General features: G+C 37.3%; 1 protein-coding gene across 2 annotated transcripts in view; it reads left to right on the top strand.

Moving 5' to 3' along the window:
* C11H12orf4 (chromosome 11 C12orf4 homolog) overlaps positions 1-17,572 on the top strand; it is a 38,165-nt gene that overhangs the window by 431 nt on the left and 20,162 nt on the right. For both annotated transcript variants that reach the window (XM_060112908.1, XM_060112909.1), the window contains exons 2-9: positions 1,450-1,652; positions 3,614-3,759; positions 5,873-6,054; positions 9,123-9,222; positions 9,312-9,433; positions 14,799-14,905; positions 15,271-15,468; positions 16,553-16,681. In XM_060112908.1, coding sequence (XP_059968891.1) covers positions 1,475-1,652; positions 3,614-3,759; positions 5,873-6,054; positions 9,123-9,222; positions 9,312-9,433; positions 14,799-14,905; positions 15,271-15,468; positions 16,553-16,681 — 1,162 coding nt within the window. In that variant the 5' untranslated portion in view covers positions 1,450-1,474. The remainder of the gene's footprint in view (positions 1-1,449; positions 1,653-3,613; positions 3,760-5,872; positions 6,055-9,122; positions 9,223-9,311; positions 9,434-14,798; positions 14,906-15,270; positions 15,469-16,552; positions 16,682-17,572) is intronic.

The raw sequence follows: 17,572 nt of genomic DNA, 5'->3' as shown, positions 1-17,572 counted from the left end.
AGTTCGGTTCAGCTCTCCTCCTCGCATCCCATAATTGTACGGAAACCTTACTTGATTTCAGCCCTGCTGTTAATAACAGATCGCGGAGAGAGAGCTAAAGTATCAATTTGTTGAAACACAATACGGCTAAAGGTTGAACCAACTGAAACCAGAGCTAATGGTTTTTGTTTGCCGAAAATTATGACTCGAGACAAGATGAGACCATGAGCCCCTATTTCCGTAATTTTCAGTTCCCTGCAAAATGTTTTTTTACTGCCTTTGCCTGCATCATGTGTGCTCATTTAGCAGCCTTTGATTTTTTTTTTAACTGATAGAGCTTCCTGTTATTCTTTATTATTTTTACCAGCTTCCATTTATTGGTCATCTTATGTTTGTTGGATGCTTCGTATTTATTATTTGATTAAGCCTAATGACAGTCCTACAAGTTAAAAGGTTTCCTGGAGCCTATCTCAGCTGAGATGTGGCCAAGGAAAGAAGAGCAGTAAGCGTGTGCTGGGCAAAGGAAAAACATTCGGAAAGGTTGGGAGTGGAGCGAGAGGTTTGGTATTGAAAGAAGTTTAGTATGGCTGGAAAATAAAGTTTGTGGATTTGTGTGTTGGAGAGGACGGGGTCCAGGTGCTGAAATAAGAGTTTGGAGGTATAAGCAGGGGCGTGGTAAGCTCCGTTAACGAGTCTGTATTGTATCCTGAGTCGTACAAGGAATGTCATAGAAGGATTTTAAGCAAATGAGCAACATGGTCAGATATGCACTTTAAAACGATTGCTGTGACTTCAGTGTAGAAAATAGTGTGAGAACTGATTTGACGGGGAAATGCCTGGGGACAGGAGTCCAGTTAGGAGGCTAATAAGTAAATCTTCAGTTGCTGTGTTCTTTTTGACTAGATTTTCTTCTTTATGAATAGTGTCCACTTTGCCTTGTGGGCTGTCCTGTACTTTCCACTTTCTCTGTATCTTTTTCCTTCATGGAAATCTTTCCAGCACCATCTCCCTTCTCTCCACCCCCAATCAGATCTCATGCCCACCACCTCTAAGCTCTTCAGGATAAATTGTGGGTCCCTGATCTGTTTCTTTGACTTTGTATTCACCAACTGTTTCATGAACTGTATCCACCCACCATGCGTCTGTTCCTAAGAATCCTCTCTGTTCTTCTCTCCATGATCCTTACCTATTCCTGAGAACTCTGCCTAGGAATGCTAAGTATTTTGTGGGCATAATTTTTTTCTTAAATGAAGTTTAGAAGAACCTTTTCCTTAAAAAAAGAAGCACTTTGTTTTCATCACGAAGATGAAAATGCAGGGATAAACGTAGGGAAATAGAATAATCAGCTCAGAGTCACACAAATGAAACCTCTGAGTGGGGGAACATCTTAGAAGTGGAACAGCAATAATGAAACATCATGTTTTTTTTTAAATGGACTTATAACCCGCTGAGCTTTGTTGTTGTTGTTAGTTCTATAGAAATCCTGCCAAAGAAGATGAAGAAAAACAGAGAAAGATTCTGCAACAGAGAGAGGGAATTTGTGTATGAATTTAAAGTGGGAAGTCAGTGCTTAGAACTGAGGGTGCCTCTCAAATTTCCTGTTCAAGAGAATGCCAGTCATTTACATAGCCGTCTGATGCTGCTGCACAATTTACCATGCTTTATAGAAAAAGGTGAGGATTGATTTCTTTTAAAATATCCCTTCGTTATTTTCCTATAGTCTCTGTCATTAGAAGTTTTATATTAGAAAACATAAACCTAAGAAGCATTGGAAACAACCACAAAATGTGAAGCTTTCAAGAATAAAAAGGTTCCCCAGACCTTTGTTTTATGGAGTATTTTTTTCTGTATCCCTTGTAATTGTTTATTAGGCATTTTAGTATAAAAATTAAAATTAAATATGAAAAATTACAGAGTCTGGATTAGAACTCTTAACCTCTTAATGTAGTTGGATGGATTCATAAGGCATGTCAGCTATCACTAGCTATGTGCTAAATGCGTTGCCCTTTTAATGATCCGGTCCTCAATTCCTGAGATGTCATGGGAGAGAAGGGGTACCTGTCTTTCAATAATCTTTGCTCACCTAAATTAATTCCATAAAGTCATCAATAAAGTCTGTATTAAACCATGTTAAGAGGTCTGTGTTCTGTCTACAGATGAGGGAAAATGTTTTAATTGAGAATATGTTGGATCATAGAAGGTCGAAGTTACAAGGGAACTTAGAAACTTTCCAGCACAATCTCATTGTACAAATAAGGAAACTGATACCTAGAAAGGTTAAATTATTTGCCCAACGCAGTGATTCTCAAAAATTGTTCCCTGATCAGCAGCTACAGCATCACTTGGGAACTTGTTAGAAATGTGGATTGTTGGGCAGGCTCCACCCAATTCCCTTTGAATCAGGAACTCTGGGAGTGCATGCAGCAGTCTATTCCAGTAAGCTCTTCAGGGAACTCTGATGCATCTTAACGACTGAGAACCTCTGGTCCAAAGTTATATAATGACAGAGCCAAGACCAGAACCCAGGTATCCTGGTTTCCATGCCAGTGCTCTTCAATCAATCTTTTTTTTTTCAAAGCAGCATAAAGCAACAAATATGTATTATCTTGTCCTTACCGTTACTGTCGTTCAGGGATGCAGGTGCAACCTAGCTGGGTGCCTCTGACTCAGGGTTTCTCATGGGGTTGCAGCCAAACCATTGGTCAGGGCTACAGTCTCATCTGAAGGCTCTACTGACAGAGGATTGTTTCCAAGATCCCTTGTGAGGTTGTTGTCAAGCCTTGTCATGTGGGCCTCTTCATAGGGTCACCTCAGGACCTGCAGCTGGCCTCCACCAGGGCCAGCAACCTAAAAGAGTGAGGGAGCAAGTGCCCAAGATGAAAGCCATGGTCTTCTTATATCCTCAAAGCAGTCTCTGAATAGTGTCTCTAAAGTTGGAATTGTAGATCATCTGAAATAAATCAGTTTTAATATGCTAATCACTCAATTTCTCTCTCAGATTCAAAGACTGTAACAATATATACCCTTGAAAGTTAAATAGGAAACTCATTTAAAAACAGAAACCTTTAGCCGCTCTAAATCTGTAGGAGGTCTTTATGTGCTTTTCCCTACTCAGTTTCAGATAAAGAATCAGGCTTAAGAAATTAACATTTTTAATTTAAGATTTTTTTGATGTGGACCATTTTTAAAGTCTTATTGAATTTGTTACAATATTGCTTCTGTTTTATGTTTTGGTTTTTTTGGCCGTGAGGCATGTGGGATCTTAGCTCCCCGACCAGGGATTGAACCCACACCCCCTGCATTGGAAGGCAAAGTCTTAACCACTGGATGGCCAGGGAAGTCCCAACATTTTAAGTTAGTATCAGAGTTAAGAATTTTGACCATTCAGTAACCTGTGATTGTAAAGAAGAATAATTGTGAGATTAGTTAAATGATCCCCTAAGCTGATTTTATTTTAGTTAGACATTCTCTTAAGGGTTAAGGGTATTCTCATTGTCTCATTCTGTTAAGACACTATTTTAGTTAGACATTCTGTTAAGCTTGATAAAATTAAGTTTGACATTGGAATGCTTAGCCAGGTAAAATGTTCCCTATTTATGTGTACTGACAATGGTATTTGTTGTCCCTGTTACAGACTTAAAAGAAGCTCTGAGCCAGTTTATCGAAGAAGAATCCCTCAAAGATTATGACAGAGATGCTGAAGCAGCCCTGGAAGCTGTGAAGTCAGGTGACGTAGATTTACATCAGCTGGCAAGTACCTGGGCCAAAGCTTATGCGGAGGTAAAACAATAGATCACATTGTAAATGTTGAGGATATTCTGAGCTTTGATGAAGGTTTCTTTCCTTACAGCTTTATTGAGATGTAGTTGACATGCGACATTGTGTAAGCTTAAGGCATACAGCATAGTACTTTGATTTACACACATCACAAAGTGATTATCACAAGTTTAGTGAACATCCGTCCTCTCATATAGATACAAAATTAAAGAAATAGAAAATGAAATACTTTTTTGTGCGGAGAACGCTTAGGATTTACTCTCAACAACTTTCATATACACCATAAGGCAGTGTTAATTATATTTATTACATTGTACATTACATGCCTAGTACTTATTGTAACTGGAAGTTTGCATCTTTTGACTGCAGTCATCCAATTTCCCCTTCCCCCATCCCCAGCCTCAGTTAACTGCAAATCTGACCTCTTTTTCTGTGATTTTGTTTGTTTGTTTTTAAAGTATAGTGATGGAGGAGACAGAGAAGTCCAGATGGGCCTGGACGTGGAGTAGTTTCTCCACAGGCCCTTACTCAGTGCCCATTCCTCTCGGCTGTCACAGTCCCCTTTTTAGGGTCACCTCTCCTGAGGGAATATGGCGCCAGTTAGGTCAAATAAGAACTCCGTTCAGTGCTTCTCATGTAGGTAGCTTCTGACTATTCACAAGGCTCACTCTAGGCTGGGTTTTAAATTGTTGCTGAAAATTATGTAGTGAGCAGATCTGGTTCATGGGGTTTCCAAATGTCTGGTGTTACGTAGGGCCAAGCAGATCCCTGTGATTTGGCCCTGGCTCCTTCCTGCAAAACTTCAGCCTGAGCCTGATGTGAATTTGGAACAAGGCTTAAGTCACATGGGCTGGTTATAATTTCTAGAGCAGTGCCAGGGTCTAGAGATGTAGAGCAGTTATGAGAATGCGGGTTCAGATTTTCAGAGGCATGGGGTAGATGAAATCCGTCTTCTAGATTCAGCTGGTCTTCTGAAACTCTTCTCTCCTGATCTGGCAGTCAATCGAAGTATAAGTGAAAAGAAACAAGGGGAAAAGTTTACCCAATTGACCCAGTTGAAAATACCTGTTTCTGTCATTTATCCATTTGTTTTATTTAAGGTAAATTATTACTCTTAGTCCTGTCATAGATTCCAGTTTTTGACATTTTCACTTTGAAAATGGAAGAATTTAGATTATTGTTTTTTGTAGATGTCTGTCTGCAAAGATCAATAATAGAAAAAATATTTCCACTTTCGCCTTTAAATTGTATGACCTTTGACAGGAGACTTCCCAGCATGCCAGTTTCCTCCCCTGGAGAGCACTGTGTGTGTCAGATGTGCTGGCATGGCACACGTCTGGGGACAGGCGTCTGTCCTCTGGATGGATTTGTGTGTGTGCTTGGGGTATCTCCATTCTGCCTCTCTGCATGTTTCTGTTTTTCTTGTTTATTGGTGTTTACTGAGTCCCTTTATCATTTTGATAGCTACTGTTTTCATACACTTTAAAACATGCTTACATTTTATAAAGAAAACAATACTTGAAAAGTTCAGAGTAAGAAGATTGCAAATGTACATCTTGATATAAAATCCTATGCATGAATTGGGTTTTCAAGGTCAGTGTTATTGCATAGGTAACCTCATTCTCTAAATATATAGCCTACAAAACCTTTCATAGCAATATATTTTTAATAATGGAAAGCCTCTTCTGATTATATAATTAATATATGCAAGTTATTCTGTTATGCAGCACCTTAGAATACAAAGTAAAGGTCTTCAGAAGTCCCACTCTGCCAAAACAGCCCCTTTGAGTGTGTTTGAGTTTCACAGAAATGGGATCTTAGCTTACTTACCATTTTTTTTTTTTGTGGGCACTTCCTATTTCTTCCTCCACATTAACGCCTTCCCCTTACCCCTGCCTCCAGGTAACCCACATTAACAGCTTAGTTGACATCTTTCTGTATTTTTTTTGAATATTCAGATAATCCTATGTAACCTATATACACATATATAGATGGAGGGTCTTTCTGTCCTTTGATGTACAGAAATGGAATCATAATATATGCACTTCTCTAGTAGTGTGTTAATAAATAAAAATACTACATCAAGATTTAAGACTATTCATGTCTCATCTCGTAGACCACATTAGAGCATGCAAGGCCCGAGGAGCCCAGCTGGGATGAAGATTTCGCAGATGTGTACCATGACCTAATCCATTCTCCTGCCTCTGAAACTCTCCTAAACTTGGAACACAATTACTTTGTTAGTATCTCAGAACTGATTGGCGAAAGAGATGTGGAGCTGAAAAAATTACGAGAGAGGTATTTCAAAGTTCTTGCATTATCATAATTAAATGTTATGTCCTCAAATATTGATGGGCTGCAGAACAGCTTGTTCTCATTTTGTTATAAAATTGAAGAATCAAATAAAAAGAATCTTTAACTTTAGAACTTAATTTTCTTATGCGTTTAAATCTGTCATTTCATCTGGGAAGATGAGGTCCTCATAGGTTTATAGAACTTCTCCAGTGATTTACCTAAACAAGTACGGTGGTCTTATCTATTCTTAGTTCTAATAAGAGGAATAGCTTACCTCTTTTGAAGGTCTTCTTTGTTCCAGGCACTGTGCAAAGTGCTTTGGATGCTGTCTTAGTTCAGGCTGCTCTTGAAAAAAAAAAAAAAAAAACCACAGACTGGGTGGCTTAAACAACAGAAATTGATTTCTAACCGTCTGGAGGCTGGGTAGTCCAAGATCAAGGTGCCAGCAGACTCCATGTCTGCTGAGGACCCACTGCCTGGCTTGCAGACCGTGCCTTCTTAATGTCGCTCACGTGGTGTTTCCTCAGTGCGTGCTCCTGGTGTGTTGCTCGTAGACAGACAGCTGTAGCAACTCTTCTAGGCACTAATTCCATCAGGACGGCTCCAACCTTTTGAGCTCACCTAAACCTACTTACCTCCCAAAGGCCCCACCTCCAGATACCATCACATTGAGGGTTAGGGTTTCAACATATGAATTCAGGGGAGACACAAACATGCAGTCCATAACAGATACCCTGTCTCACTGGATCTCTTAGCACAATCCTGCTGTTATCATCCCCATTTTACTGAGGCAAAATTTTGATTTTCTTCTAGTTCTTTATGATGTAGCCAATCATATTGTGAACATACTTGAAGAATGAAATACAGATTGGATTTTTTACAATATGTAAGAGTATAATTACCTAACAATAATGAATTACCTTCTGTTGAACTACATTTGTTTGACTTTTCCTACCAGGACTTCAAATAATATAATCTTCATCTCATTCTGAATCTGTCCTTTGGGAATCTGAATTAACTTACTAATTATCTGCATTTACTGGTACTTCATATACATTTTCTATCGTGGAATGGTTTTTCAGCAGGGGTTTGTTTTGGTTTACGTTATTTTTTTGAAATGTCCTTTGGCCAGACTTCTTGATGGGGCTTTGCTTTTCCCCACCTAAACGTATAAATAGTATTTGAATACATTTATTTTAAGAACAGTTTTATAGTTTATTTTTCACAAGTCCAAACTGGTAGCTTAAAAAATAAAAATAAGCTATGTTCCCTTTAAGGTAGGTAATATTTTTTGCAAAGGTGAACAGTATAACTAATGGTGAGTTGGAATTCATTGATGGAAGTTCACCCACAATTTTGGTGCTTAATTCATTTATCTAATTCATGAGCAGAAGTGACACCTTTCTCATTTCTCCTTTCATTTTAATTCCATTTTACATCTTTAAAAGAACTTTTCTCAGTATAGCATCAATTGTTACAATGATCTTCTTTCCTAAGTTTGTTCGAGGTAATATACAGGTTGTCAGAATCACCCCACCAGACATACTGAGCCAATAGATTGTTAGTATTTCATCTGAAAAATAATAAAATTTTCTTTGATCTTAATCATAGAAAATATATATTGTATCATTAACTGTATCATTAACTACTTGCACTTCTAAAACATTTAGGGTGAAATAAATGTTTGTGAAATTTTATTTGTTGAATTATTATTTATTGGTCTTCTTTTTCCTCACTGGAAATTTGCTTCTTTTAGCAAATCAGATTCAAGATATTTCTTTGAAACTTAAAAGTGGCAATGATACTCTTTATCCACTAGAGGGAACATGTGTAATGTAAAATATTAATATATTTGTATCGAAGTTTATAGTTATTAATGCTTAGTAGTTATTTCTGTTTTAAATAACAATCTTACTTGCAAGCACATCCTTCACCTGACCTCTAGTAGTTATTAAAAAATTAATGGGGTCACCTGCCCACTTATAGTTAAGTGGGAATTAAGTGATATTGAATATTTGATACTAGAAGGTATACATAGAAATGTGTAGAAGTATAACATATGAATGAGTTTCATTTATCATATACATATAAGTATCTTAATCAGTTGTTATAAATAAGTATAAGTTCTCTTTTAAGAGCAATTTACTTAAATTGACTAGAATGATAGTAAAATCCTTTTAGTTCATGTCTGTGTTTCGTTGTTTACAAGTTTGTTTGAAATATGTTTCAGGACAAATTTTTTAAATACATTTTTATTAGAAGATAATTTTAATGAACTTACTAAAATATAATACACATACAGAAAAGGCAATAAACGATAGGTATACAGCTCCGTAAATTTTCACAAAGTAAGTACACCCATGTGCTCATCTCCCAGATCAAGAAATGATTTCCAGACCTGCGGAAGGCTCCCTCCTGCCCATCCGGCAGTCACCACCCATTTCCCCCATAAATAACCATTATCTGAACTTCTAACACCACTGATTAGTTTTTCCCATAGAGGAAACCATATTTAATTTCTGTACGTTTATTTGGATAAATGAAGAAGACTAAAATGTATCTTCAGAATGTATTTCATATTCCTCTAAAAAGGGAACCTTGTGACTTAATACCAGCTTGATTCTTAGAACCTAATTGGCAGCTTCTGGTTGTAATATAAAGTACCTTTTGAAGGGTGAAGTCACTTTAACTCATGTTCAAATAAAAAGAAAATGTATTTAAGCTGGAATTGCAGAGTATCTTCTTTGTGAAAATCTGAAGCCTCTTAAATATTAGCCATGGAAGTTGAAAGATCACCTAGATTTTGAATGCTTTCATTTATGCACTCACTTTAGATTCCAATTTAGCTGCACAAATGACGTTGTTGATATTATATGACATTATCATTATTATTTCCACATCTCCATTGGCAAGGCTTCAAAGTGCCTTCCAGGTAGTATAGTTGCCCTAACTGGACGTAGTCCTAGAAAACAAAAATTTTCTTTTGACTTTGTAGAGGTTGTTCAATAAATCCAGAGTGGTTGTATTAAAACTTTGATGAATATATCTGATCTGCTTTATTTATGGTTCAGACAAGGCATTGAAATGGAAAAAGTGATGCAGGAACTGGGAAAATCACTGACAGATCAAGATGTAAATTCACTGGCTGCTCAGCATTTCGAATCCCAGCAGGTGAGTGAAGTATAATGACTTTGGGGTTGCATTTTCCACTTATTTATTTTTGTAAAAAAAGTAGTTAGTAGTGTACTGTCTCTTTTTAGGACTTGGAAAATAAATGGTCCAATGAATTAAAACAGTCGACTGCCATACAAAAGCAAGAGTATCAGGAATGGGTGATGAAACTTCATCAAGACCTAAAAAACCCCAAAAACAGCTCTCTCAGGTATTAATAGGGTGTTGTTTTTATTAGATGAAGGTCATTGTCAGTAATAGTTTGTATTTATTGTAAAACTGGACCTTTTTAGTTGTAGATATTTTTAAGTTGCCGGTGAAAATTCAAGATAATCTATACTTCTTTTAACACCTTTCATTTTATAGACTTTATGTGGATGATTTGCGGGGTGGGGCAGGTAACTGGCTGTTTTACAGTAGTGATTTCCCCGCTAGAACTTAGCCTTGTAAATCTTGTGGGTGTGTATACCTAAATACCGCCGTTACCGTCTCTTGTTTCCTTAAGTTGGTTTCTTTTCAGTGCAATACACACTGGTCGACTGCACCTTAAATGCCAAGCACTCTTTAAGCAGAAGAGCAAAAAAAAGATAACTGCCCATGTGGAGCTTATATTCTAGAGACACTGACCTGTGAATAAAACAGTACTGTACAGAATGATGTGTGCAGTAACAGAAGCATGTACAAGGTACCGAAATAGTCTAGAGGACTTTCCATAAGTCACAATTTGTGTGGTGCCTTATGGCCTAAATACATTGTGTTTCATGTGTTGCCCTAGAGCTCGACAGTGCCTGTTCTTTCCTGTGTACTCACCTTTGAGAATTTCTTCTTTCAAATCCTAAAGTATATCCGATTGGGAATATATTTAGTACAGTATAATAATCCTATTTCCAGCATCTTCTAGTGTATGCTATAAACATTTAGATATTGCCCTTTATTTGTCTAATGTCATTCTCCCCCACCTGTCTTGCCTTGAAGACAAAAACCATGTCTGTTTTTCTGCTGTCGTATACCCAGGTCTTTGTCAAGTGTCTAGCTCTTGACACAGGCATATAAATAAATATTTATGGGATGGGTGTAAACCAGGCAGAGGGATGGATTATCATTAAACTATTTACCTGACACAGTCTGTATCATCTCTTATTATAATCTGTCATTTGTGTTGTTGTTTTCCCCAAGACAACACCTTAGAAATATTTAAACAATTTTTTATAATTAGAAATGGGATAACCTCCTGGACACTAACATATATATCCCCCTCATTTCAAATGAAAATAGTGCTGAATACAATACAGAGGGACAGGTGAGGCGACAGACAGGCTGGGAACACCTGTGTACTATAAGGTCCAATGGTGTTTCTCAAATTGCTGGTTGCAGTCTGCCAGGGACCATGCTAGATCCTTTACTTTCCAATTGGACTTTTAAAAATGACAATAAAATGGAATGGAATTGAATGGAACAGAACTGAATAGAATAGACTAGGGAAAAAAGTATCAGCACGTTACTCATGTGTGCATGGAGCCAAAATGTGAAATATGTACTCTATATTGTGGTCAAAAAAGTAGGAAGTCATCAACCTATGGAAGCTAAGAAAGCCTCTTGCTGCAAAAATTATCTCTTGCTTTACTCCTCTAGTTTCAGAAATTCATTCTGTAGGATCAATACCTTTGTGTAAATATTGGCCTCTAGCTGCTGCTGCTTTAAAAACCAAATATTCCTAGGAAAGAGTGTTTTTACTGTGACTTGGTTAGTTTGCTTTCCTTTTTGATAGGGATTTCCTTGGGGAGCAGAAACCCGTTTTCAACATAACTACGTATAGAACTCCTGTGTGAGATTGATCAATTTAAAAAATTTATTTATTTGTTTATTTTTTTAACATCTTTATTGGAGTATAATTGCTTTACAATGTTGTGTTAGTTTCTGCTTTATAACAAAGTGAATCAGTTATACATATACATATATCCCCATATCTCCTCCCTCTTGCGTCTCCCTCCCACCCTCCCTATCCCACCCCTCTAGGTGGTCACAAAGCACCGAACTGATCTCCCTGTGCTATGCAGCTGCTTTACACTGGCTATCTGTTTTACATTTGGTAGTGTATATATGTCCGTTTTTGCCCTTTTGTTTAAAGTCAGGTCTATTGAAGGATAAATTACATAGAGTAAAAGTCACTTGTTTTAGGTTTACATTTTGATGAGTTTTGACAAACTTAATTAGTCATGAAACCATCACTGCAATCAAGACATAGCATTTCCTTTTTATACCTTTATATTAACCCCCCTTCCCCTTGCCCAGCTTGTGGCAACCTGATCTGATTTCTGTCCCTGTCATTTTGATTTTTACAAAATGTCATATAAATGGAATCAAGCTGTATGTAGCAGTTTGTGTCTTTCTTCCTTCACTTGACATAACGCTTTTGAGACTCATTCATGTTGTTGCATTTATGAGTGGTTCTTCCCTTTTTATTGCTCTGTTATTCTTTGTTTATCCATTCACTCAGTGGTGGACATTCAAAGTATTTCGGCAATTATAAATAAAGCGGCTATAAACATTCACATATTGGTCTTTCTATAGACATATGTTTATAATTTTCTTATGTAAATACCTAGGAGTGAGATTGCTGGAAAACATGGGAAGTAAAATCCATGGTGTGCTTAATTTTATAAGAAGCTGGTTCTCCAAAGTGGCTGTACCATCTCGCACTCCCACCACCAATGTGGGAGGGTCCCAGGGGCTCCTCACCCTCCTCAGCACCTGGTGGTGATATTCAGCAATTCTAGTAGGTTTTGTAGTGGCGTCTCATTGTGGTTTTACTTTGCATTTCCTGGACGGCTACTAACATTGAACATTTTTTCACGTGCTGATCTTCTATCCATACCTCTCCTTTTTTTTTTCCATTATTATTATTGAGTTGTGAAAGTTCTCTATATATTCTGGATACAGGTCTATCATCAGATATGTGTTTTACAAATATTTTCTCTCATGCTGTGGCTTGTTGTTTCATTTTCTTAATGGTTTCTTTTGAAGAGCAAAGTTTTTCATTTTAATTAAGTGTAATTTATCAATTTTTTTTTTTTTGCGATACGCGGGCCTCTCACTGCTGTGGCCTCTCCCGTTGCGGAGCCCAGGCTCCGGACGCACAGGCTCAGCGGCCATGGCTCACGGGCCCAGCCACTCCGCGACATGTGGGATCTTCCCGGACCGGGGCACGAACCCGTGTCCCCTGCATTGGCAGGCGGACTCTCAACCACTGCGCCACCAGGGAAGCCCTAATTTATCAATTTTTAAATGGTTTGTTTCTTATCTCAGTTATCATTGCCTAATTCAAGATCACAAAGGTTTTCTCCTATGTTTTCTTCTAGAAATTGTATAGTTCAAGTTTATACATGTAACTCATGATGTATTATTTCATATATATTATATGTAAATTTAAATATATCCACTATAAAATAGTAAATAAATACATCCACTGTATATATGTTGGTCTGTAACTTTGTTTTTCTTATAATATCTTCATTTGGTTTTGATATCAGGGTAATGATGGCATCATAAAATGATTGGTGGTCTGCTGATGAGCCTGTCAAAGGAATTGACATCTGTGATCATCGATCTGATAGCATGTTTTATTTCTAGTACTTCTCTCTTTGCTGAAATTCCTTATCTGTCCTGTGTGTTGTTTTACACTAAATATTTTAGCATGTTAGTCATAGTTATTTGAAAGTCCCTTTCTTTTAGCCCCAATATCTGGGTCATCTCTAAGTCTGTTTCTGTTGATTGCTTTCTCTCTTGACAGTGGGTTATTTATCTATTTTTGCTTGCTTTTTTAGGTCTTTCCCCCTCTCTGTTTCTCTCTCTCTTTTTAAAACTGAATGCTGGCTGTTGTGTGTATTAGAAAAGAAGAGACTGAGGTCAATTGTACTTATGCCCAGAAATGAGCAGGCCGTTGATGTGAAGGTTATGGAAGTCTAGTCAGCAGTTGGGCTGTGTTTGGTTTCTGCTCTTCAGTCCACCGCAGGCTTCCTTTTCTACAACAGTGCACTGCTGCCAGTTTGTGTTGAGAGTGGGGCTTTGGCTTCTAGACTGTTCTCCTCCGTCATCCTGCTCCACCCTCAGCTTTCAGTAGCCTTTGCAGGCCTGTGCCACAGCAGCAGGTCCCCGTGTGTGCTGTTGCTCTGCCCACCCGCCAGCAGTAGACTAACGTTGTTGTTACTTGATGCCAGGCTCCTGGTCAGGGGTGGGAGGCGGGTCTCTGTGGTCTTTGTCCAGCTTCAGTCTTAGGTAAGTCCAGCAGATCGGGGCCTTGGGCTTGGGGCACTTTAGCACATCTGCCTGTGCCACCGAGTGGCCTGTCTCTTCTCTTGCCCTGCCCCCAAGGTTTTCTTGGAAGCGCCTGGTGGAGGCCAACAGGAAAGAGTTTGCAAGAGCATATGCAAAGTCCCCTGGTGCCTGGAGCTCATAGCTGTTCTAAATGGACATGCTAGCCCATACTTGACCTTCACGAATTTGTTAAAATTTTAGCTGATTTTTTCTTACCCTCTTATATACATTACAGCAACCCACTTCTACTGTGCTCTGCCCAAACTGAAAACTATCTGTGTGTCCTGTCTCTCCTTCTAAAGCGTGTCACACTTTAGAATTTAGTTTCTTGGTTGCCTTGTTACCTCAAATCTCTGATGAGCTCCAGAAAATTTATGATCTTATGGGTTATCTAGGCTTTTCTTGCTATTAGCATGGGAACATCATTCTCTTGTGGCTTTCTGTGTCCTAAGATGAGGATATTTTATTAATATAAATTTATATGAATTTACTTTGGGGTTTAAATTTGCCATATTTACTAATGAAGTCAATCAGTGACGCTAATGAGACTGTTTGGATTGACCCCCAAAATGTAGTCAGGGGCGTGGATGACTGTTACAGGCTTATACCATCTTCAGCTCACCATGAAATTTGAATTGAACAGTTGTACAGTTCTGGTGCCTCCATGGAAACCTTTTCCGAAGTGCCAGGGCAGAGTAGAGTGAAGAGAGAAGTCCTTTAATGGGAGACTGTTGGTGGTGAAAAAGCAGGAAATGGTAAAACAAAAAAAAAAAGAGGATATGAATACATCAAAACGAGCTTCATCTTTTTTTATTATTTGACATTTATTTGACAGTTTAATTTTTCATTTTCATTTCTATCACTTCACTTATTTTCTAGTTTCGCCAGCCCTAAGGCTGATAGAGGATATATTAAAATGTCATTTTAAACATATTAATGTTAGTTACTTCATTTAATCATTTTCTTAGGCTACTAAGAAATATTAAATGATGACATATAATCGATATTGTAATGACTAAAAAAATATGCATCACTTACTGAAAGAAATAACCAAAGAAATGAAAGAATAAGTAGGAATTTTACAACCTGTGTTAATGATCTTACTTGTCCCCATGGATAAAGGATAAATTTAGGAATAAATTAAGTGCTACTTCCTGCTGTTTCATCTCATTTCACTGTAAAGCTTGCTTTCCTTTAGGAAAGGTTTTTGACAAACATACAAAAAAGAAAAAAAAGCATATCAATAATTTTTTCAATTTCAGTGAGGAAATTAAAGTTCAACCGAGTCAGCTCAGAGAATCCGCTGAAGCAAATGGAAGGATTTATGAGGAACAGAGAAAGTTAGAAGAAAGTTTTACTATTCACTTAGGTAAGTATATTAATTTTTTGCAGTCACAATTTATTGTAACCTGTGAAACATTTTTTAATGCTGTAAGAGAAAAATCCCTAGCATATGAGTAGAATATACCCAGGTTCTTTTTATTAAAAATCGTGTTCTGCTCCAAGAAAGCCTAGAGTTTATTGGCTATAAGTTTTCTATTTTAGCTCATATATTATTTCTTTGCAAATAGAAAGATGAAATGTTAATAGTTATTCAAATAGAAAATTGCAAGGCCCATTTTAATTATTCGTAGCACAGATTTATCTGGATTCTTGCCACAGAGATTTGCCTCCTGCCCTGCTGGCTTTCTGCAGCTGTCTAAGTATCTTTCTGGGCCTGTTGCCTACCCCCAGGAGCCCAGTTGAAGACCATGCATAACCTGAGGTTGCTGAGAGCAGATATGCTGGATTTCTGTAAGCACAAGAGGAGCCACCGAAGCGGTGTGAAGCTCCACCGACTCCAGACAGCACTGTCGCTTTACTCCACGTCCCTCTGTGGCCTGGTGTTGCTAGTGGATAACCGAATCAATTCATATAGTGGTATTAAAAGAGGTAAGTTAACATTATGCATATTTATGCCATTAAAGTTCTCCATTTAATACCATTCTAAAAAGAAAGGAATTAGTGAAAAACTTAAAAAAAGGCATGAGTCACCCCAGTATTCAAGTAGACCAAACAGCACACATACCCAGACACTGCCATTTGAGATTTGTTTCATACTTTAGCAGGCCTAGTGTGCTTCAGGTATTTCATTTTTCTTAAAATTCTACCACATTGTAGATAATACTCGTACAGGATCCTTGTTTCAAGGTATAACAAAAAGAATAATCAAGATATAAATGTATTTTTCAAAAAGGAGCAGATTCTGACTCAGTGAATTTTAGTTCATCCATTTGTCCTTTTTTTCTTTCTTCTTTTAAATAACCTATTTCTTAAATATTCTAGGTAAAATTCTACTTTCCCTCTTAGTACAATTAATTTTTTATGATTATTAAAAAAATTTTAATATATAAAGTATATTCAAATGTATAACGGTTTTTTTTTTTTTTTTTTTTTTTTTTTTTTTTTTTTGCGGTACACGAGCCTCTCACTGTTCTGGCCTCTGCTGTTACGGAGCACAGGCTCCGGATGCACAGGCTCAGTGGCCATGGCTCACAGGCCCAGCCGCTCCACGGCATGTGGGATCTTCCCAGACCGGGGCACGAACCTGTATCCCCTGCATTGGCAGGCGGACTCTCAACCACTGCGCCACCAGGGAAGCCCTATAACTGTTTTTAAAAGAAGCTTGAATAGAGTTTATTTTCTATTATAAATAAAAGAACCTTACATTTCTTAGCACTTTTGGGGACTGGATTATGATCAAAGTATGTATTATTTAAAGAAGGTTTGGACTTATATTAAAATTTCCTTGCCTATTAATTGTTTACTCTTCTGGGCGATTGAGAGATTAAGTTTCTGATCAAAACCAAATTGTTGTCCCCTAACTTAGTAAGACATAATTATTGAAAGGACAAGTATGAGAAGTTGTCCTTGTGAATGCTATATTCTCTCTCTGCTAGATCTCATTGTCTGTAAGTAAATACTAAATACTTGATACTTCACCTTTAGAAGTTCGTAACTGTGTTGGATCCCTTAGATTTCGCCACAGTTTGCCAAGAATGCACTGACTTTCATTTTCCCCGAATTGAAGAGCAGCTGGAGGTTGTCCAGCAGGTGGTACTTTATGCCAGAACCCAGCGCAGGAGCAAGCTGAAAGAATCACACGGTCAGTGAAACTCAGATTTTTAAAAATTTCACTTTCAGGATGTTCTGTCCTTAAGCACTCTCCTAGCATATGGGCCATCTGAAGTAGAGAGAGTTGTATTGGTGGGAAGATGCAAGAAAGAAATTAAGAACAAAATTCAAGGTCTTTAGAAGCTTGAATTCTGTTCTTAATTTCCTTGTTTGTGTGATTTTGTTCAAGATCCTTAGAAAAACTGTTTTTAAAATTCAATTCCATAGTTATACTTGAAGTAGGCACTCAGTGGAAAGTTGGTGATCTTTTGATCCAAGTTCTACATCTCTAAAATGGATATAATTAGTACTATAAAGGACATTGAAATCATAGGGTAAATAGCCCAAAATATACACTTTTTATATGTTCCATCTTTGATCCACTTAGGTAGCACAAAGTCAGTTACAAGAATTGGTTTTGGTTGTTCTTTTAAAAAATTACTAAGTTTAGAATTATGTCCTGCTTTTTCTATATTTATCCACAATCTGAACATCCTTCTAGGAAATTTACTGGAAGATGATTTTAAAGCTATGGAAGAAGTTCATGGCATTTTTCTTGAGAAGATTTCTATTTATGCCTAAGGAGACCTTAGGGAAGACATAAAAGAAAACAAATTATGGAGTAGTTCTGCTATCTTTAATTGAAAAATGAAAGTTTAAAAAGTAGTCTTTTTAAAAATTAAATTGGTGCCATAAGTCTGTTTAGTTAGGAGCTAAAAAATATAAGAGTAGTATTCATTTAAAAATATACATAAGGTATGTTTTTCTTATTTTTCTGACATTTCATGTTATGTCACAGGCATAAAATTATAATACATGCTTCTATCTGGCTTGAGTGCATACTCAGTGTTTTATTATTTCTTATGGAAACTTGATGTCTTGC

This window comes from Mesoplodon densirostris, chromosome 11 (genome assembly GCF_025265405.1).
Source record: "Mesoplodon densirostris isolate mMesDen1 chromosome 11, mMesDen1 primary haplotype, whole genome shotgun sequence".
NCBI classification, from domain to species: Eukaryota; Metazoa; Chordata; class Mammalia; order Artiodactyla; family Ziphiidae; genus Mesoplodon; species Mesoplodon densirostris.
The sequence above is the reverse complement of the archived record's forward strand: the minus strand, read 5'-3'. Positions and strand labels throughout refer to the sequence as shown.